The following is a 22956-nucleotide window of genomic DNA, read 5'->3' as shown; positions in this document are numbered from 1 at the left end:
GCCCCACCGCCCGACGGGGTGGAAGGAGGGCAGGAAGAACCGACCCAGAGACACCCTCCCGCCTCAGCGGCCCCTGGTTACCGTCAGGAGCCCCGACTCCGCCATCCTCCTCGCTCGCCCTCCTTCCTCCTCCTCCTTAGAAGCGACGCTGCCCAACCGCTGCCCCCCGCCCCTCCACACACTCTGGCTCCTACCGCCCCGCCCCACCCTCCGGCGCAGGCCGGTCACTCGCTGGGGAAGGAAAACAGGCGGAGCCCGAAGTATCGACACTGCCCAATCAGATTGAGGCACTGGCGCCAGCGCCGCTACCCAATCAGAAGGATGCATTGGTGCCAGCTTCCCTCTCTCCGCCCTTTTCCTTTCCTCCACTCCCCTACGCCCTCTCTCCCGCCCACTGGGCGCCGCAGAGTGAGCCTCCAGTAGGGTAGAGTGACAACTCAGTCGGAAGTTGCCGCTGAAGCTAGGGCCGCCATCACTGGTAACGGCAACGGGAGTTTTTCTAGCTTCCCGTCTCCAGTGTGACGTAGTTTCCCTTCGCCCAATCTCTCCGTTGCCCTGGGCAACAGTTGAGCCGTCTGGGAAAAGAAGCATCTGTAAGTAGGCCCAAAACGGGACCAAAGGTGACCAGACATCCCACGTTAGACAAGTTAATTCATATTAAGGACTACCTGCCCGGATTGTGGGAGAGGGGGGAGCAGGTTTCCTGGCCCTTAGTTTGCTGGGACGTCTGGTCACTTACCTAAGTGGCCAAGAGTTTAGGGCTCCAAAAATCCCTGTCCTGCCCGGAAGTTGTATTGGGCACTTCTGAATGGGGTCATGGCGGAAGGGTGGGAATAGTTTGCTCCCCTCGCGCCCCAGGGAGTGACCATTCCGACTGGAGTCGCGAAGCAAGGTGAGTGTCCCTCGGCCTCGACCCGTGGTGCAGGCCTGGGCCGGACGGTCCCTAGGAGACGAAGCGCCGGGGAGGCAAGCGGGGCTCCGAGCTGCTTCCGCTGGAAGAAGGTTTTCTTTCCGGGCTGGCCCGGCGGCGGCCCGCCCTCCCTCCGCCCCTCTGAGGATCCCTGTGGGGCGAGGCCGCTCCACCGCCATCCCCGTCGCCCAGCTGCAGCCAGGCGGGACGGGAGGGGCCTGGGCGCGGGCCTCCAGGCGGTTCCCCCAACTCCTGCAAGTAGGAGCTCGTGACCCCGCAAGTTCCGGTTAAGTACTTTTACCCCCTGACCTTTGGAGGACAGAAAATTCAGGAGCTTGAGGAAATCATTTTCCATTCCCAGCTATAAAGGAAAAGGATGGCCTCCCACTGCCGCAGCAACACTTCCAAGTCTCATTTCCCCGACCTCCTGCCTTGACATTCTGAATAGTCTCCCTTTTCATTGCTTTTTCTCTCTTGAGGGTTTGTGAGCATTGACTGCAGTTCTGGATGAAGGTATAGTGTACTAATCCTGCATGTCTACGGTTTATTTAACAATTTAAAGTGAAACACAGTATTACTTCTGTATGGCTCCTTACAAGAGCTGTCACACAGTATTTATGTGGTTCCTTCTGTAGGCATGAATCGAGAACCGTCAGTCACTTTGGTAGTACAGGGTTGGATGCCTAAAGCTCCTGGGCGGGGGACCAGGAGAACTTTCAGATAAATTGAAAATTGTTTATACCCAGCCAGTCACCAACAAGGGTGCAAACCTGCCTTCTTAATTTCTGCTTCCTTAGTATTCATTCATACTCCAGCCAAAATGAACTATTGTTTTTTCCAAAGGTAATCACGGAAGCACCAACCTTTTGTGATTCTGGATCCACGCCCTAGTTATCCTTGGAGATGTGTTTCCAGATTCTCCACAGAAGGAAGTAGTTTCCTCTGAGCTTAACCTAGCACTTTTTGTACCTTGTATGACAACCACTATTTTATGTAACAGCTGCTTATGCTTATGTTCTTCGCTTCACTACTATGTTCATGCCTAAATAGAATGGCTTGTACCAGATTCATCTGCCTATCATTTTACACTGCACATGATATTTTGGTAAGTACTTACTGAAAGATTGAATATATCCTGGAAGCCCAAGATACGGCCACCAAAGTTTTATGGAACTCCAGTTTATCAGAAATTCAGCATAGTCCCCACTACTCAACCTTTTCTTAGGCTTCCGCTCTGAAGACTGTCCAACATGATTTCTTCCCCCAATTTTATTTAAAAAATATTCCTACATTTAAAAATAAACATTAATATGCCCTTCACTTAGATCCAACAGTAAACTTTTGGCCATATTCATCCTTTTTCACACATTTTTCATTGTCATTGAGCCATTTAGAAATAGGTTGTGGACACCTATTATTAGGGAGACACCCCTAAAATTTCCGACATGTATTTCCTAAGAATTATAAAGTTCTGCTAAACACACCCTTATTACAATTAAGGAAATTAATAATTCTTTAATATTTAAAATCCAGTTTATATGTACATTTTATCATTTGACCCAAGAATATCTTTTAAACCTTACCCCCCTCCCCGCCCAGCAAACACTATCAGGATCCAGTCAAGGTTTCCATGTTGTATTTGGGTATTGTAACGTTAGCCTTAACCTTGACAGCTCTTCCATCCTTTTTTTCCCTTGTGACACTGGCATTTTGAAGACTTCTGGCCAGGGTATTTGTCTCCTTTTTTCTTATTTCTTGTAAACCAGAAGTTGGTGTAGAGCCTTGATTGGATTCAATTTAACATTTTTTTGCAAGAATATTTCACAGTATTCATACTTTCCCAGTCATAGTTAAGCTTTCTCAAATGTAACTACATCTACCTGTGCTGTAACTTGCTAGTTGAATCCATCCCACTTTTCAGCACATGCATCCTTCTGTGGTATCCTACAAAGAAGAGCTTAGCATTTAATCCTGTCTTTGTAGAGTATGCATTATTACCCTGGACTGGCAACGTAAACTGCCTACCTTTAATAAAGTGTTGCTGCTACTCTGCCTACACTTGGAGCTGATGCAATGTAATCTGCAGCGAAGTGTACTGATGTCAGCATAGTTTCATGAGTTTCAACTCATGGCACCCTGAGGACTGTTGATGAAAGATGTGTGGGCCCTGCAATTCATATACAGATGAATCTTGATGTTATCAAAGCAGATACCAAGGCAACTGCTGGCCATCTGGCCACATTCCAATTTAGGCAATGTTATTTTTCTTCCTGAAATTCTCTTGCAAGTCCTAATTGGTCCTGGTGTTCTCATGATAGCTTTTTGGTAGCATTCCTCGGAGCCTATTAAAAATTGCAAAATCAAGATTATACTTAATACATACTACATTAGGAACATTCCCTGCCCACTGGATAGAGACCTGTTTGCAGAATTTACTTCATAATCACAAGAGGAAAGTTCCCAAAACTGCCAAGCTTATGTACCTCCTCCTATCCTAGACTTATATTTGATCATGAAAGATAAGTGATCACTTAGGGGAGCAGAACAAAGTGCTCTGGGAAAGCAGAAACTCTTAGGTTGGTATAGACTATCGTTAGCCATCATATTGAAAGTTAAGTAATGCACTCCATCAGTCATTTCTTTTGTGTAGAAGGAAATTTGCTCATGTGGGATTATAAAACAAGGTTAAGTTGACTCCAGATTCAAGTAAGGCAAAATAATATACCAGTTAAGACCACAGATTTTAGAATCAGATCTGGGTTTCAGAAACAGGGCCATTCACTAGCTGGTGACTTTGGACAGTTTACTCATTCTATTTATCACCTATTAAATGGAGCCACAAAACTTCTCAGGATTGTTGAATAGAATGAATAAAATATGAGGTGTGATCAAAAACTACAGTTTAAATAAAAAATGTATTACAGTAAAAGACACATTGCCATTAACCCGTCAAAATACACCCCCTCGCTTTGAAAACACTTATCATTGTTCTTGCCACTTTCTGTTGCAGTTCTGGAAGTCCTCTTCCTTGAGTGTCTTTAATGTGCTATCGTGGCTGCCTCGATGTCCTGAATCAATTCAAAATGTTTTCCTTTCATGATCATTTTGACTTTGGGGAAGAGCCAGAAGTCGCATGGTGCCAGATCCAGGGAATAGGCGGATGAGGACACACCATAATGTTTGTATTTGACAGAAATTGCTATACCAGAAGCAACGTGTGACAAGGGAGCATTGTCATGATGGAGGATGAAGTAAAGACACTCACAAAAGAGGACCTCCAGAACTGCTTCAGAAAGTGGCAAGAACAATGGGATAAGTGTGTTCAAAGTGAAGAGAAGTATTTTGAGGGGGATTAATGACTGTGTCTTTTACTGTAATAAATTTTTTTATGTAAACATTCACTATCTTTTGATCACACCTTGTATATATAAAGTGCTTTAGCTTTGTGTATTGCACATGGTATGCAGTCAGTGTATGGTAGTTACTAATAACTTCAGACCAATTTGGTCACATAGTAGGCATTAAATATTTATTGAGAGAATGAATCTAAGACAGTGGTTCTCCAAGTTTAATGTGGGGAACTTAATTAAAAATTAGAGATTCTAATTCAGAGAGTCTGGGGAAGCCTCCAGAAAAATCTGTATTTTAAATAATTGTCCAGGGGATTTTGACGCAGGTGATCTGAGGATTAGGTTTTGAGAAACGCTGAGGAAAGAAACATTTATTTCCATTTCCTTGCACACTGTTGAAATAGCTATATATCTCAGATGCTGAGAATGTAAAAAGCTCATCACATAATCAAATACCTTTTTTAAAGATTAATAACTAACATTTTTAGGACCATTTTCTAGTACTGAATTTTAAAATAGCAAAAATTATTAGAAAGAGGCATTTTGCGTAAGTAGCATGTGTCATATTCTACTAACTTAATAGTAGTGTCTGCTACTGAAGGATACCAAAACCAATAGGATCATCCAAGTTTACCCAAGAACAGTTCCCGTTCTTAGGCCTAGGCACATTCCAGAAACTGACACCACACATTTTATTCACATGAGTCTGGATTAATTAGCCAAATTGAACATGTTGCAACATTCTTCTACCAGCAGATGCCAGATAGCAAAACATTATCAATCCAAATTAGGCACTCTGCTGGCAGGTGGGCAGCCACTTGAGTGAGAGTGAGCATTACTACGTTGTATCTGCTGAAAAACACTTTCTGTTTGGGCTCTCACTTTTTTCATGTTAGTTTACATTCAGAATTCTAATTATGCATTTGAAAATTCATCTATTAGTCAACAACGTCTTGGATAAAAGATACATTTTTGCCATTTTCCTACTACCATCCTTGCTACCCCCATCCACAACCTGGACTAGCCAGATTGAATTTACTTAAAAGGAACTTAAATATTCACAAAAGAAAAATATCCTGTTCTTTACATAAAAACAGGATTGCTCCCTCAGTTCCCAGAGACTGTATTTTTGCTTCTTAATGCCCATTAATGATAAAATAGGACACTTTGGCATATAAGCCGTTGCAGTAGCTGTGTTAAGTTGCAAAATCAAGTGCCTGTAGTAGCTGGGCAGGTAAAGTAATGGGAAACAATAGGCAGTAGTTTCGGAAACTGGAGAACTCCGTGCTCATCTAAATGGGGCATCACTTCCCAGCCCTAGCCAAATTTTACCATAGGGGAATATGGGCCTAATGTTGCCAGATTTGTCAAGAGGAGCTGAAATGTGGACTTTATATGAAATCTCTTGATTTTTAAATATTGGTTCAAATACTTTTTAAACATTTAGTAAGCCAGCAAAACATTTAACTGGATAGAACCAAGGGCCACCAGGTTATGACCTCTGTCTCTCTTTCATGAAAACATGATTGGTACTTTGGCTGAGAATCTCAAAATGCTTTACCAATGTTTTCTTTTTTGCCATATTTCAGGTGCATTTACTTGTTTAGTAAGGCAGTGAGTCACTTGTCACCTCCATCAGAAATTCAAGATAGATTCTTATATACACTAAGCTTCTGTTCCCTTGATTACAATTTTAAAGGTTTTTACTTTTTGCCACCAACTTAAAAACATGCATATTTTCTCAACCTTGAATTACATTATGAAGTAGGTTTGCTTTATTATATTTTAAAAATATATATTTAAGAACACAATTTGGCATCACGCTCTTGAAAATAAGTAAAACAGGTTTTTAAAAGAAAAACCTTTAAGTAGATCATGCTGCCTTATAGGTACCATGGTGTTGATAAGGATTCAGAGGAATTTTAGAGTTGGAAGGTACTTAACAGGAAATCTAGAAAAAGTCCTTTATTATAGCAACATGATCATTAGACCTAGAATAATAAGAGTCACACTATATTTCTAAGCACTTTCATATCCACTTTTCACTTGAACTTTGCAACTCAGGATAGATACTAAACGTTTTTTATGAGAAAAATAGACCTCCAACAGGTTAAGAAATGTATTCAAGGGCACAGAGTTAGCAGTAGAGACAAGAGTACAACCTTGTGTACCCCACTTGAAGTATAAACGTAAAATAGATTAGAAAAAAATGAAAAAAAAACCTCTAGTACAAGCTTCTGCTTTAAATTATACATTGGATTTTACTGTCACAACTTATTTAAAAGAGAATCCTAGAATAGGATTAAAACTTGGAATCCTAGAATATTCTGAAGCATTTAATTTCAAACTTTAAAAATGGGGTTTTGTACAATTAGAATAAGCTGATAAATTTTAGGTAAATTAATGGAGGGATAAAAATTATGATGAAGAGCTAATGGCTAGTTAGGAGTGGTAGGCAGGTACATAAGGAGATAACTAACTACACTGACCAACAGAATGGTTCCTTGGGGCACCCAGCAAAGATTAACATGGACTAAGGAGACTTTGGTGTGACCTAGGATAGTTTTTAAAACATCCAAATCCTGTCCTGAGCATTTTTAGAAACCAAGAGTTGGCTCTGGCACCGCCAGTATGTTTTCACTTTGATATTTCTGATCTGTATGTATATGCTTTGAGTTAACAGGAATTGAATTTGGATTTTAGTTATTTATTCCCCTTCTGTGTCTACCCGCTATGTGACTGTAGCCTATATTTTCCAGATGGTTAGATGAAAATAGGGTACAATCTGAAGCTAATAGTCCTGTTCAGCTGTTTAACCCATGATCTTGCCTCATCATGTTCCCATATAAGCTAACCTGTGAAAAAAAATACAAAACGTGTAAGCTTTTAAAGTGTTGCATATCTCTAATTAAGATGGAGATTTGAAAGTTCCAGTGGCATGTTCTTTTAAAAATAATATTAATGCTATAAACAAAATCTACAGACAAAAAAGTATTTTTTCCTGCTAAAGGATTTCTTTCAGGATGTTATCAAACATGACAATTGGAATGCTGAATGCTCAAATTAAGGAGAAGAGAAAGTGTGAGAAAGAAAAATCACATGCTGGTTAGAGCCATACATTAGTGTGATTGCGACACAATTCTCAAACTTAAAGAGAAAAAAAAATTCAGTAGTCACTATGCTGTATTTACATTGTTAACATGAGCTTTACTGTTTGACTCACATTTTATGTTCATCGCCCTTTGCAAAGGTCATTAGTAGCTTCAAAACTGCCCATTTCAGTCGAAATTGAAGATCATGTTACTTTAACCTTCATTGGCTTCCACACACCATACTACTCTCCTCTCATCTAACATCTTAAATGTGTTTGTACAGTGAGGCAGCACACTAAATGCTTTTGGGGTCTTCAGGCCATTTCTCCAGATAAAACATAAAGAAAACAGAAGACACCAGGCCTTGGAGTCTGGCAGACATTAGTTCAAATCCTGTTTTTCCCGTTTTTCCCAGCTACGTGATGTTGGACAAGATAACTTTTCCTAGACCTGGCTTTAGTCTGTTAAATTTAATATATGTATGTATTAGGGGATGCAATGGGAGGTGGGTAAATGAGTAATTCAATTCCAAAGTCTTGGAGTAAAAGTTATTTTCACAATTATTAGAGAAATTCCTTTAAATGTCTATATAGTTAAATATATGATTTTGTACTAACACACTGTGCTGTTAATTATTCTTAAGCAAACTAAAATTTAAGAGCCACTATGCTAAAGAAGCTAGAGTAGATTTGTGGGCATTGAAACTGTTCTTCCTTTAAGATAACTGTTAAGGAAATATGGGTGGCAGGGGATGAGCAGAGAATTCTCAAGTATTCCTGCTTGCCTGTAGATTTTTCATTTTGTTTTATTAATAAGCCTGTATACATGTCAGTAGCCTTATTTTCTAAAAAACCTAATTTTATGACAACATTGTAATGGTACAACAGTAAGAGTCACTAAAACTCACTGAGCTCTTACCGTGTACTAGGGACTGGCCTAATGGCTTTGTATGAATTATGTTCTTTCATATGCCATCTAAAGTAAGTGCCATTATAGAGGAAACTGAGGCTTAGAAAATTAAGTAATTCATTTAAATGACTAATCTGACTCCAGATCCTTTTCTCAACCACTACACTATATACTCTTAACCACCAACCCTATCATTTACTGTCTTTCCACATCCTTTGTAGGTGAGGTTAGATCCATTTCTATAGCTTATGCTACTAGACCACTGGCTCTGGCCCCAGTCCTTTTTACCTCCTACTGGACTCCCACACTCAGGGGGTCTGAACCTAACTCATGGTCTTCCCCTTCCTTCCTAACCTGTTCCTGTGTTCCCAACTTAAATTAATACCTGCACCATCCACTCAAAACATGCAGCTTGAAATCTCTGTCATCCTTAGTCATTTTCTTACCACCCAGAGGGGGGTGGGGAGGGCCAGGGGAGTGGTCGTGGAGGTTTGAATCTCAATTTCGTATATCCTTGAATACCTCTTATATCTTTTATTAATGCCTGTCATCACTGCTTTTGTTCATATCCTGATCATCATACCTAAACAATTATAGCTTACTAATCTCCTTGCCTCTAGTGCCTCTTCTGTTTTTCATTTTTGTCTAGAATGGGTTTCCAAAAACTGAATCACATCAGGAACCCACTCAGCCATCCAATTAGCTCCCTCCTGTGTATAGGATATAAAGTTCAAACTCTCGAGGCATGCATGGCATTCAAGGCTGAGCATGAACTGGCCTCCACCTAGCTAGTCCCACCACAGTACGAACACTACTCTAACCATTCCCTCCGGCTTTTTTTTTTTTTCATTGCTTCTTTCTTTGAGCATATTTTTCACTTTGTCTAGAACACCCTCCCCTTGTTACACAGTTGCTTCTCTTTGTAATAAAATCCCCATTCATCCTTCTGGGACTAGTTCCAATATCACGTTTAGTACATCTTCAGAGACCAGCCACTGTCACCTATCCTGAACCAAGTCACTCATGGTTTTGGTTTCTTAAAGCACAATAGATTGTTTTTATTAAAGAATGTTTTGTTCGACTAACTATTTATTTACGTGTGTCTCTGCCCCCATCTCACCTTCCCCAAATTCTTCAAGAACTGGTTCTCATCCACTGTATCTCCCTCATTTAGCTGTGGCTGACACATCATTTAGTATGTTTGATGCAAGAAAAAATGTTTGCACAGGCACATATGATTTCAAATTCCTCCTCTTATATGACATTTACTTTCTACTCTGAAAGAATAATTCCCTATCGCCAAAAAGAGCATCCTTTTCTACTTGTCTTTACTGTCCAGCACTTACATCCAAAGCTCTGTCCTTCTTAACATATATGGCTATTAACTTTATTTTTTATGTTCAGTAGCTAATGTGTGATTTGTTTTGATCAGTTTTTCACTACTTGTAGTAACTCAATCCAGAAAATTTTAAATTTGTAAACATTTTTGTAGCAGAGAAATATGGTAGGATGATTACTATGTTGAAGCATGAAAATATATAACATTAAAATAAAGTGGACTGGAAATAGAACTGGGAGAAAAAAGATATAAAATCTGATTAAAAAATAAATTCATTTTTTAAAATTGATGGATGATGGTGTAGCTACCAAATTGCTATATTTGGATTATATTGGGTACATTTTTAAAAGACTGATGTTATTGTTAAATATGCCAAAAATTATATCCTTTATAACTATTTAAACTTATGATAAATTTACATGTCAATTTAGAAATGTGTAAAGGGGTACCTAGTTGTTCCACCTAGTTTTTCAAAATCTCCGGGTTTTTGCAAGCATAAAACTTGAGAACCACTGATATATATTCTCAAGGTTCAGAAGCATGCTTTAGTGCTCTTGTCCAGCCCCACACCCATAATTTTGATTACCATACTAAATCACCTTAGAGATTTTTAATTTGTCCAAGTTGTATGATTAACTTATCAACATGTATATGATTGATTATAGTCCTTCCTAGACTTGTGTCTTTCAACTCTCACTCCTACAGCTTAGTAAAATATTTCATGACAAAGATTTAGTTTCCTTCCAGATTCTTCTGGATTAATTTTAGGCATCCACCTTAAATGGCTATGACAGGTTTGCTTACTTTGTCATGACTTTGAAACGCACTATCCGTCTAAAACCATTATCTCTAGGAGAAATTCCAAACTAAAGAAACTATGGGGGAAAGGGAAAGCAGCAGGTTATTTTCCAATTACCCAGACCAAGAGCTTCAAAAAATTATTGATACTGCATTCTCTAAGCAGTAAAAGTTTGGGTTCTATTAGTGTAAGAATTTTATTTCTGCAGTTTAATGTTTTTTTCTTAAAATATGCCTTGACCATCTTTCATTTTAAAATCAGGCACAGTATTCCATGGTATTGCTGTTCCATAACTTAACGTTTGTCATATTGCTGAACATTTAGATTTACCCATTGCTGAACATTTTGCTATTCAATGCAGTGCTTTAACGAACCTTCTTATTCCTGTATCTTTATACACTTGTGCTTTGTTCCTTTAGGGTTCATTACTAGAAGTACAATGTTTACATCAAAGAAAATGTGCATATTTTTAGAAAATAGTATAAAATATTAAAAACTACAAAATATCCCTCTAAAAGAGCTGTACCAGCAAACCTACCCAACAGCGTGCCCATTTCCCTATACCTTCCCTAACTCTGGATACTATCAGGCTTTTGACTTTTTTACAAGACATCTCTCTCTCTCACACACACACACACACAACCAAATGAGACCATAATGATTTTCCTATTTAAACGGCAATACCCACCACCATCCCCTGCACTCCTAAATCCCCTTAAAATATTTTATTTTCCATAGCACTTACTACCTTCTAGCAATTTATCTCTCTCCTCTCTAAACTGTAAGCTCCAAAAGGGCAACATCTTTGGTCTTTGTGTTGTTCACTAATAAATGAATGTCGACACATATTGACAGCATGTAGACACATATTGAATTGAATGATGTGGCAGTTGTATGATACACATGAATTTCAGCCATAGCTGGTATGTTTCTTCATTGGCCCATCTGTCCCCAGTGTTACACACATCTTACCAATAAGAAAGTATCCTCAGGAGTAGCCACAATTCCTTAGGGCATGTTGTACCAGACAGAACACCCATGTTGGGTTATTAGCAGGCCACCTGGAGAAGGAAATAAATGCTCCTTCCTACTCTGGACCCCTGGGCAGTTATCAAGACAATGCATGTAGCCTTGCCAGTGCAGCCATCCAACCACCACCATGCTTATTTTAGCCCTTCCCTTCCTGTTTCTCTCCTGCCAATGCCTTGGGGGGGCTAAGAACAAGAACCAACCCTAGGTAAGCAGACACTCCACCCAGGCATGTGATGGCGCTAATCTTGCCCACACCAGGCCCAGCCCACTCCCTACCAGGCCTTTGGCCCCACACCCTTTCCAGTAACAATGGCAGCTCAGTCAGAGAACTAAGGTTTGGTACAGCACCAAGTTTCATTGTTTTCCTCAGGCCAGATTTTAGATGTGAAAGAGGTATAGACCAGAGAAAGCAAAGGATAGTGATTGAATTCTGGGTAGCTGGCGTTGCTAATCTATAAAACAGCTAAGAGTTAAGTATTTGTTCATCCACTATTTTAGCATTTTGGTGATACAAATGCGTTGCTACTATGTATTTCCTTCACGTTTATCACATCTATAATGTACATCGTCCCTTTCAGTAGCATTATTATATCAGGTTCAAATAAGGGCCTAATGAATATTTTCATTGTGATGTCTTTAATGGAGAGGCTACATGTTATTTTAGTTATATTGAGGCTAATCAGGGATCTGCAATGTTATTAACCTTCAACATAACCTGGGGGAGAAAAAAGTAAATGATCACTAGGTGCCACTGGCAGGCCTAAGTATCAGGAAGGTAAGAACGCAGCATAAGTTGTGCATTCTAAGGAAATAGCATACTGCATTTGCTCCGATTCCAGTTAGTGATAGCTGCTTTATTCCTGGTCCATTCCCTACTTTATTTTTACTCCCAGACAGCAGCGTAGGGGTAAACTCTGATGACCAAGTTCTGGAAAGCGGATAGAGGTTCCTCAAGAACCTTAGCTGTACCAGAATAGGAATTTGAATGAGAGGAAAAGGCGTGGTGGAGTAAGAGCAGGAAGCTTTTATAAGGAATGTCCTTGTCCAAGTGGTAGTGAGTGGGAATAACTAAGACCAGAAGCAGCTTCACTTGATTACAGCTCACTTGCAGTGGGTGGTCAATGCAGGCACCAAGCCAGCATCACCACTTGACAATAAATCTTTCTTCTGTGGTGATGTTGTGCAAGAGTCTGGTAAGGTTGCATCAGTGTGGTGAAATATCACAAAATGGGTGGGACGATCTAGAGAACCATCTGTTTAGAAAGGGATCATGCTAAAATTACAGTCCAGAACACCTTGAATACATGGCATAGGATTAATCTGGAATGTAACACTGGGAACAAATGCATCAGCCAGAGATGGTATATATGCTAGGATAGTCTAACAAAATTCTCAGATAAGGGTATTCATTGGTACTTCAGCATATAGTTTATCTCTGTATTGAGGAAAATAGTAAACTGAAAGCATACCTCACTTCCATTCAATAGCCAGTTTCACCTGTTACTTCCCCATAACTTGCAGCTATATAGCCAGTAACTGCTCATGTTTTTTGTCATAACAAAAGGGTTCAAGTAGAAACCAGCTGTTAGCCATTGAGAGAAGTGAGAACGTTAGTAAATGTTTACCTACTACCTCATCCTTTCCGGAACTACCTGCCTTAATGCCACCACCTCCCAAGTGGTCATGTTATTTACCTCACCCACTATTCAGGGGAGATACTATCAGTGAACCAAAGTGGCTGCATATAAATGCCTTTGTTTTTCCTCAGCTGATATCTACTAGATCATTATCTTTGTCTAAAAACAAGCCTTACCAATTTTTCACTAGGAGGGGGAAAATTTTAGAATATGAAGCCTTTCAATTACCACCACCGATTAACAAAAGTTGACAAAGAGTTAGATGTTTATGTGGACTATCTCAACCTTGTTTCAATGTAAAGACCCACAGGAAATTGAGGGGGAAATTATACAAGGATAATTCATTTTTTTATAGGAATTGTGATTTTACTTCTTAACTACAATGGAAATGTCTCAAGCAATATGCTTTGGGAACCCATTCTTGAGTAATACTAATAATTGATTTCTCATTTAAGGGAAAAACTGTATCCAACAATTCAGATATGGCAGAAGTGAAGTTCGTATTCCGGGAAGTTCTTCCAAAACAAGGTATTTAAATCACAAATACTTAGATCATAATAGGGACCTAAAAAGTAATAAGCAGTTCTGTTTAGATACAAACCACCATTGTTAGTTACTATTGCCTACAGTCTTCAGTACAGTAACATGCTGTCCACTTTGGACGGTAGTAGGCTATACCATATAGGTTTGTGTAACCACGCTCTATCATGCTTGCACAATGATGAAATCACCTACAATGCATTTCTGATTGTCTACCCATCATGAAGTGGTGCATGTCTACAGTATTTGTTAGCATTTGACAACTTTAAACTATTTTGTCTTATATCCCATTTACTGTCCGTTTCTACTATGTTACTTTCAAAAGTAGGTTGTAAAGGAGTAATTCATTGCTTTTTCCCAGTAAAAGTACGACAAATGAAGCAGTTTCTCAAACCTAGAAATCCTGTTGTTATACTCAAGATTGCAGATTACAAGATCAAATTTTCAATAAAAAAAAGAGCACTGTAGTTCACCATATTTAATAAGGTCTGAAAGTGGGGGAAAAGAAACCTAAATCAAGCAATAGTAAGAAATGCTGAAGGTTTCAATTAAACATTCAGTAATCTGAATATTCATGTTAAATGAATACCATATTTTACTATAATAAGTATTTTCAGGGACTGTGAATTTCTCCCAAATCTTTTTTTAAATTAAACATTTGACACAAAAAGTTGTGTGTCTCATGGTAGCTTAGAATCATAAGTAGAAAGTTCAAAACTTGTCTTCCTCATGAACTCCCTAGTATTAAATGCTGATTTTTTTTTATATATATATTAAAGAAATGTTACAGGGGTTAACTATGAGAATAGATTTTCATTTACAATGGATTAAGTTTTTAGACCTTCATTCTACCTGAAAATCCAAACTGGATTATCTCAAATTAATTTTTTTCTTTTAATTTAGGACAGTTGTCTGTGGAAGATATAACCACAATGGTGCTGTGTAAACCCAAACTTTTACCCTTAAAATCTCTGACTCTGGAAAAACTGGAGAAAATGCAGCAAGCAGCAAATGATACAATTCGCCAACAAGAAATGGCAGAAAAGGAACAGCAGCAAATAACTCACTGATAACTTGGCACTTCTATGTAACACCCTACCTTACTTACTATTAATAGCTAGTAAATCTGTGTGGCTGAAAGTAGTATGTGTTAATAAAACTGATAGTTTTCATATAAATAATATAAAAATACCCAAGACCAATGAAACTTGTATTGTGAATTTCAACACTCTGGTTTGTATTGAAGTAATAAAAAAACTGTGAACCCAAATTTTATGGGGTTTTTTACCCCGTTTTTTAGAACTGCAAATTACTGTTCTCCATTCCTATTACTATCAGTTTTATAGATAACATCCTTAGGCACAAGTGATTAAATGCAACTTTTATATTCAGAGAATCTTTACATGTTTATTAAAACCTGAATTTGAAGATATATTCTAGTCTTGTGTTAAGTGTTCATGCTGGGCTTTTACATTACCTAATTGTAAAACTTTCTTAAGAATTTTGTGTCATGTCATGTTTAAGGCTATCTTGCTTGACCAAATGATCCTACCAGTAATGACAAAACTGTATTTCTTAAAATAAATTCCATTTTTAAGAAACCCTCACCTGAGCTTTTAATTATACTGATTTTAAGGACTTAACGAATTACTGGCTACCTTAATTATCTAGATATCAAACACAATTAAAACCCTAAAAATGGAGAGTATATATGGACTTCAAAGAGCCCATGAGGTAAATATGAACAATTTGTGGTTTTAATTCAGAAAGACTGTACTTAAATCTGCAATAGGTATAATCCTAAGAATACCTTTGTAAATTCTGAATATAATTCTTGGTTGGTTTGCTGCAGTAAATAACAGATAATTTAAATTAGCATAGACCTTAAGCCTTATTGAGAAATTAAGGATCTGCAAAAGAGGTTAGAAATATGATCATTCTTTACATAATTGTTATTTATTGGCAGCTACTATTCAGACACTGAATAAATGTAAAAATTTTGAGTCTTTGAAGAATAATTTTTTATAACACAAACATTCAGTAATAGAACTTAAGAATGATGAAAGGTAATATAGATTTTTTAGAAATTTCATTAAGCTATAAAAATCAAAAAACAAGGAAGTGTACATGTATTTCCCAAGTATAATATTAAAAGATATTATTTACTATTGTACTTTGGATTTAAAAGAAACATTTGTAAGAAACAAAGTTTAAATTCACTAGGTTCAAATATGCTCCCTTATGTGATTTAAAATTTACTGTGCAAAATAATTTTTAAAAAAACTAAAATAAATGTACTCCCAATAAAGAATCAACACTGCTTCACATGTTTTATTTTGTCACACATTCTTCTAGAACCAGGTTCATTTTTCCAGTTTTGTAGAAAAATAGATGTTCCAGCCACCACTTACTTAACTGTCTAGTCTTTAAGACCAATCAGTATGTTCCCTGGAAAGATGAATAAGTCTCATGACTGACTCATTTTCTTAAAATTCTTTAAGACAAAGAAATAACTTTTTTTTTTTTACTCCCAAAGCACAGTATTTCAACAGCAGCAGCCAACATGGGGTTTTAGCAGCTTAACTTGACCCCCTAAATAAAGCTTTGTATCAACCAGTGATTTTACTACAAAAACACTGTCCTTGAAAGAAAGGAGTGGCAGTCAGACATCAATGCAAAACTTGGAATGATTAGGTCATAAACATGGCACTTACAAAAGGTAGCTTATGAGAATATTCCACTTAAGAAGTGGTTCCTTTTCTGTCCCTTCTTTATACCCTCAAAAAAAAACAAAAAAAAAACCAAACACTTCCTTTAAAAATTCCCCTTAAATGTAAATTTCAGAAATGCCTTGTACCCAAACAAGTGCTTAAAAAACAAAAAAAAACACCTGTGCTAACAACTCTTACAATTCAGATATATGTATTTTTATAACATCTAAGACTGCAAGAGTTCTTATATTCAGTAGCTCTCTGGTTTAAGACGACCTCCATCTCCTTCACTTACAAAACGTTTTCTGCCCCTGTAATACAAAAAACATAAACATGAAAACAGATATAAATTCTGACTATAGTCCATTTTAAAAATTACAAGTTTGGTATTTCCTAGTTATTAAGTTTTGAAGGGTTTTATTGTTTAAAAAAAAAAAATCAGTATGCCTCTAAATCTTTTCAAAAAGACTCTTTCCCTGCTATATATCCTAAGATATGGCATATCAAATGAACTGTTAATCTGAGTAGGTTTTAGTTGAATAAAAGCTTACTGAAATAACTCCATTGTCCAAATATTAAAAAGTTAAAATATAAATGAGACAAACATTTGCTATTTAGAAATTTAATATTTATTTGTTATTAATATTATTTGAAAGCTAAACAGTGAGACAAATAGGAAACAACATAATTTGGAATTATGTAAACTAGAGCTACAGAACCTATCAAATTATCCATGTTTAAAATTAAAAAAAAAAAATCAGATGTAAAAAAGCCATAACCTGAATATAGAAAAATAAATCAGAATCCAATTAATTCCAGTCTATGCCTCATTTTGGGGATTCCAGCTATTTCAAACTCAAGCAGACTTGCTCTGTACTGTAACCACACTCTAGCTACAGCAACAGCCCAGAAGGAATAGTTGACCAGCAAACGACAGCAGTAAGTGGGAAAGAGAGCTTGGGCAGAATGAGTCCTTATTCTGACCCTAGACCAACATTCACAGGCATTTGAGACTACATACAAATGTGCACTTCACCCAAATAAGCAGGATAGAGAGTAAAAAGTCAAAGTTCTATAGTATACACAGAAAGTTTAGGTGTCTCCTGAAATGATACTTGAGAGTAAAGTCACAATAAAGATAACCAGTTAGCCCTTTGAACAGAGGCGGAAAAACTTTAAAAGCCAGTGCCAAGGTGCTGACCCATTTTCATACTAAGTCTAAATGGAAACCAGCTATATTTTCATGAACTTAAAGTCACAGACTATATTAGGAGACCAAAGTAGGGAACAAAGTAGTAAGTCACAAGAAATCTTGCGAAAGTTGACAGTTTTTACTGACTTATACCACTTAGCACATCAGGTACATAAAGGGTACCGTCACCAAGTAGAAATCTACATTTTTAAACATTTTTATCAAAGCCATTAAACTTTTATCTTCCACCATTATCCCTTCCTTCTCTCTTAATGGCTTCTACTTTATAGAGCAAAGGGACACTACCAGGAAGTATTTTTCTGAGATTTAAAACTCACAATACACAAATAAAAATACAAAGAACTTAGAAATTTTTTGATAAAAATTGCAAAAAATTTAAAACGTACATAACAGATCCACATAAGAAGTTTAGCTATTACTAAATTTTTATACCTATGAGGTGTGATAAAAAAAGTGAATGTTTAAATTTAAAAAGATTTATTACAGTAAAAGATACATTACCATTAATCCCCCTCAAAATACGCCCCCTTGCGTCAAAAACATCGCATTGCTCTTGCCACTTTCTGAAGCAGTTTTGGAAGTCCTCTTTCATGAGTGTCTTTAATTGTGCTGTCATGGCTGCCTCAATGTCCTGAATCGATAACAAATAGTTTTCCTTTCATGGCCATTTTGAATTTGGGAAAGAGCTGTAAGTCCCACAGTGCCAGATCCAGTGAATAAGGTAGATGAGGACACACCATAATGTTTTCATTTGACAGAAAGTGCTGTACTAGAAGCTATGTGTGACACGGAGCGACATGGAGCGTTGTAATGATGAAGGATGAAGTAAAGACACTCACAAAAGAGGACTTCCAGAACTGCTTCAGAAAGTGGCAAGAACAATGGGGTGTGTTTGAAGTAAGGGGAGTATTTTGAGGGGGATTAATGGCAGTATGTCTTTTACTATAATAATTTTTTTAAATTTAAACATCTGTATCTTTTGATCACACCTCATATTACATCATAAGTTTTAACAAAAAAATTCATCAACTACTAAAGAGTTAGATCCTAGTAGCACAAATAACTCCAAAGAATCAATCAATCTCTCTCTCTCTCTCTCTCTCTCTCTCTCTCTCTCTCTCTCTCTCTCTCTTTCTCGCTCGCTCGCTCTCAATCAGATTAAGATCCAATTAGCCCCAATTCTCCATTCTATGGAGCAAAAGGAAGCAATGTAGAATACAAGAATGAGCCTAGTTCTTTGAAGCCAGAAATTCTGGAATCATCCTTGCAAGGCCTCTACCATCTATGACCTTAGAAAAGGTACATTACAGCTCCCTAAGCCTCAATTTTCTCATCTTATTTGTGATAATATTTACACTGAAATAATATTTAAACTACTCAGAACAGAGCCTGATACACAGAACTGCTCCACAAAATTCGTTCCCGAGCCAGCTGAATGGCGCATTGGTTAAGAGCTGGCTTGGGATGCCAGAGGACCCCAGTTTGGATCCCACATATGAGGGCCAGTGACACTGCCCTCTACAGCTAAGATGCTGAACAACAGCTCAACCTGGAGCTGGGCTGCCTTGAGTCGCCTGCGACGGCGGGCGTAGGCTGCAGCACCTGCTGCAGTGGGTTGCCATGAGCTACCATGTGTAGCCAGCAGCCAGCGTGAGCGGCCGTCCAGAAGCTGGCAACTGATCTGTCTCTCCCAGGAAGAGTGCAATGATGGTGCCAACTTGGGCCAGTGAAGCAACGTCCTCCACAACTAGACTGACGAACAAAAGGACAGCAACTTGTCTGTTCCCCTTCCCCAATTCCCCAGCGCTGTTCCCATCCCCCAATTCCCCAATAAAAATCTTTAAAAAAAATTTAGTTCCCTTCCAGTGGCTTCATGAGGTAGTCCTGTATGGATTTACAAGGGACAAAATAAGCTCTGCCCTTTTTTCTCCATAAACTTAAAACAGATGATTTTCACTCTTGGGTGACTTCAGGGAAGATATTATTATTTTTCTGACAGCTCAGAATGACAGAAAATTAACTTAGCCTTCCCATGCACCTATGTTGAGAAAGTAATAAAGTACCTTGAAGGACAAAGATCTCTGAGTTGTTTGGAAATTATTCCAGCCTGAAAACATTCTTCTACAAACCGCTCAAGCACAGAGTATGAATGTGGGACATCCAGATTAATGTCTGGAATTTCATTATAAATTCTCTCATAACCCTAGAACAATGAAATTATACACAGAAATGTTAGCCCATATGAATTACATAATGCCATACAACTCATCACCGTCATCAAGCTATATTTAAGGACAAACATTCATATAAAAGACTGAAGTCACATCTGGACCTTGAAAAGTACAGATAGTAGGTACATTTGTTACAGAATGTTTTATTTAAAACTGTTCTCTCAAAACATCTTCAGGCAGACATCAGATATTAGACACATTTCTTCCCTATCACTTCTCTATACACATTTACTACATTTTAAAAATATAAAAGGCAAGTTAAGAACCTCACTAATAATTTAATAATAATGTATTACAATTTTAAATAGGAATAAATTAAATACTTTAAAATATAATTTGTTAAAAGTTCATGTTTCTCTCTAGATATAAAATAGAAATTATCGTATCCTAGAAACAGAACTCTTGATGAAGAACACACAATCACAATCACATTTAAAAAATACAGGTAAAAAAAAAACTCATTAAAGTGTTACTTTCCAACAAATGGCTGCAGAAAGGTTCAAACATAAACACTGCCATTGGGGGAAAAAAAAAACACCTACAGGCATACTACTAAACATACCTGAAAGAAAATTTCATTAACAATTCATAATATTTATTCAATCATTATATATTTAAGGTATAAGCCTAAAAATTGTTCAAAATTAATGTTATACTTACTCTTTTCATTTGGTCTAAAGTAATGGTAGAAGATTTCCAAAGGGATTTTAATAAATCCAAAATCATCCTAAATGTATTTTCTCCAGTTGACTCCAAAACCATTACAATGGCCTGAAAATTGAATGAATGAATGAATGAATTTTGGGTTATCAATTCATATAAGAGACTGCTCCTAAAATGTATCAGATCCCTTTTCTCTAATATGTTAACTATAATCATTATAAAAATGTTAAAACTTTCTCCCTTAACTTAAATTTTTAAAAAGATGTATATTATTAAAGAAACATTAAGGACCATGGTACAAAAAGGAACACTTAATCATTCTCTTTGGAATATCAAAGTAATCTTACTTCATATACTAGCTCATGGTGAAAATGAGGTACTTCCAGTTCCTTAAGGCAATGTTCAGCTTCAGATATGTCTCCAGAGAGCAAATACTCTTTCAGCAGCATATCAATCTATTAAATTTAAAAATTGAGATGTGTTAGAATTCTGAGTTTTAAAAAAATTGTACTTTGCCTAAAGGATTTACTTACTCTCATTACATGATGAAATAGCAGGTTACAAACAACTGTCTAAGAACACATAGATTTGACATGACACTATCATAACAGAATATTTTCATAATTAAAAAGCAAATCCCCAATTCTAAATTTAAGAAGAAAATGCAGTGTTTCAGTGCGTCTTTAATAATCATCGAGAACTATGTGTGTAGCCTTAAGGTGTACATACCTTGAGTTGTGACCAGAATTCTTCAATGCTCCCTGTAAAGCAAGGGATCTTAAATACCACTAGAGGGCACTAACTGAAAGTCTCAAAATGAACTTCTAAAGTGGCACAAGCTCATTTCCATCAGGATGACCTCAAAAATAGTGCACTAGGATCCAAAAAATGAGATATCAGGACTTTACTAGACAGGGTAAAGATATCCATATAGTTTCTCTTTTCTCTACAACTGAGGATAAAACCCATTATCTGTAACATTCATCCAGTAATTCAGCTTCCAGTTATAGTTAAAGAGGCAAGTCTTCTCTTTCTTGTTCAAATTTGTACAATAACATCTATGGCTCCAGAGAAAAACAGGAAAAGTTTTTCAGCATAAGAGCTTCAACTACTAGGAATGTTCTTCCCTATACACTGCCTGTTAAAATCACCTTTGCACCTAGCAGATGCTCAATGTTAGTTGACTGAATAAAATAATCTCATGTATCTTCTACTTCATATTTCGTATTTCTACAATGGATTTCGTAAAAGGTAAAGTAAAATTTGATCAACAGAATACATCCTGATAATTTCTATTATGCTTTTGAGTAAATATTTAAAAGCACAACGTTATTTGAATAAAATGTTCACTATAATTATAAATACATTTATTTAAATTGTATCACTTAGTTTTTAAACTTTGTTATGTAACTTAAAGTAGTTATTAAATGTTTTCCATCAGGTTTCATGCATTTTTGAGAATAAATTCAAACACATGTAAACATTTCTAAAAGTACTCTTTGTCCAACTCATCCTTCCATGAAAAAGTAAATGAATATCCAAATGTCAGCCTCAAACTGAAATATTGTTAGTTTTATTTCAATTTGTATTTTGACCATTTTTTGTTCACATAATTCATATACCATAAAATAGTTTGGCAGCTTCTCAAAATATTAATTTTGGGGAGTATAGATGCTCCTCGACTTATAATGGGGTTATGTTCCAATAAACCCACAATAAATTGAAAATATTGTTAACTCAAAAATGCATTTGACACCTAACCTATAAAACATCATAGTTTAGCCTCGCCTATCTTAAATGTGCTCAGAACAACTTACATTAGCTTACAGTTAGGCAAAAAACATCTCACCGCCACTGCTCAGCATCACAAGCAAGTATCATATCACTTATTTCGCTAGCCCAGAAAAAGATCAAAATTCGAAGTACAGTTTCTACTGAATGTGTATAGGTTTCACACCATCATAAAGTCAAAAAATCGAACCATCGTTAAGTTGGGGACCATCTGTATTATCATCTTAACAATATTACATCTTCTAATCCATAAACATAGGATATCTTTCTATTTGTCTTCTTTAATTTCTTTCCAACAATGTTTTGCAGTTTTCAGTGTACAAGACTTGTATTTTTTGTTAAATTTATTCCTAAGTATTTTAATCTTTTTTTATGCTATTATAAATGTAATTGTTTACTTGATTTCAATTCAGATCATTCTAGTGTATAGAAGTAGAAGTGAATTTTGTATATTGATCTTTTATCCTACAACCTTGCTGAATTCATTTATTAGTTAATAGTGTGGTTTTTTGCTTTTGTTTTTTGTTTTGTTGTTGTTTTTGTGGATTCATTTGGTTTTCCGTATACAGGTCATGTCAGCTGGGAATAAAGATAGTTTTATTTTTTATTTCCTTTCCAATCTAGGTGCCTTTTATTTCATTTTCTTGCCAAATTGCCCTGGTATCTTGCCTGTTTTTAAACTCAATTTTTCCAGTAACTTTTTGTTTAAAACAGCACCAATTCATCTATCTTAACACAT

General features: G+C 36.9%; 3 protein-coding genes across 9 annotated transcripts in view; 1 reads left to right on the top strand and 2 right to left on the bottom strand.

The window, feature by feature from the left end:
* The window catches only part of SHOC2 (SHOC2 leucine rich repeat scaffold protein), a 65493-nt gene extending 64667 nt beyond the window's left edge, over window positions 1-826 (bottom strand). Inside the window, exon 1 of one of the 2 annotated variants that reach the window (XM_019646572.1) lies at window positions 740-826. The gene's annotated coding sequence lies outside the window, so the exon portion shown is untranslated. Of the gene's footprint in view, window positions 1-81; window positions 171-739 lie in introns of those variants that run through there. The other variant, XM_019646571.1, reaches the window with a different exon arrangement.
* On the top strand, window positions 399-15215 carry BBIP1 (BBSome interacting protein 1). 4 transcript variants are annotated; one of them, XM_019646579.1, is made up of 4 exons: window positions 399-593; window positions 1390-1423; window positions 13524-13596; window positions 14512-15215. In XM_019646579.1, exons 2-4 carry the CDS (start codon window positions 1418-1420, stop codon window positions 14676-14678), a joined length of 246 nt encoding a protein of 81 aa, XP_019502124.1. In that variant the 5' UTR covers window positions 399-593; window positions 1390-1417; the 3' UTR covers window positions 14679-15215. The 4 variants fall into 4 exon arrangements, with proteins under 4 accessions (XP_019502124.1, XP_019502127.1, XP_019502128.1 ...); XM_019646582.1 differs by lacking the exon at window positions 1390-1423 and having other exon boundaries at window positions 402-593; XM_019646583.1 differs by lacking the exons at window positions 399-593; window positions 1390-1423 and adding an exon at window positions 800-892.
* Window positions 15216-15919: 704 nt separating this feature from the next.
* Window positions 15920-22956, bottom strand: part of PDCD4 (programmed cell death 4) — a 30371-nt gene continuing 23334 nt past the window's right edge. For 2 of the 3 annotated variants that reach the window (XM_019646577.1, XM_019646576.1), the window contains 4 exons: window positions 20774-20881; window positions 20424-20534; window positions 19596-19735; window positions 15920-16630 (listed from right to left, as the gene is read on the bottom strand). In XM_019646577.1, coding sequence (XP_019502122.1) covers window positions 16570-16630; window positions 19596-19735; window positions 20424-20534; window positions 20774-20881 — 420 coding nt within the window. In that variant the 3' untranslated portion in view covers window positions 15920-16569. The remainder of the gene's footprint in view (window positions 16631-19595; window positions 19736-20423; window positions 20535-20773; window positions 20882-22956) is intronic. The other variant, XM_019646574.1, reaches the window with a different exon arrangement.

The sequence above is a fragment of the Hipposideros armiger genome, unplaced genomic scaffold, assembly GCF_001890085.2.
Source record: "Hipposideros armiger isolate ML-2016 unplaced genomic scaffold, ASM189008v1 scaffold_105, whole genome shotgun sequence".
Classification (NCBI taxonomy): Eukaryota; Metazoa; Chordata; class Mammalia; order Chiroptera; family Hipposideridae; genus Hipposideros; species Hipposideros armiger.
Note: the sequence above shows the minus strand (reverse complement) of the source record. Positions and strands in the feature narration are given on the sequence as shown.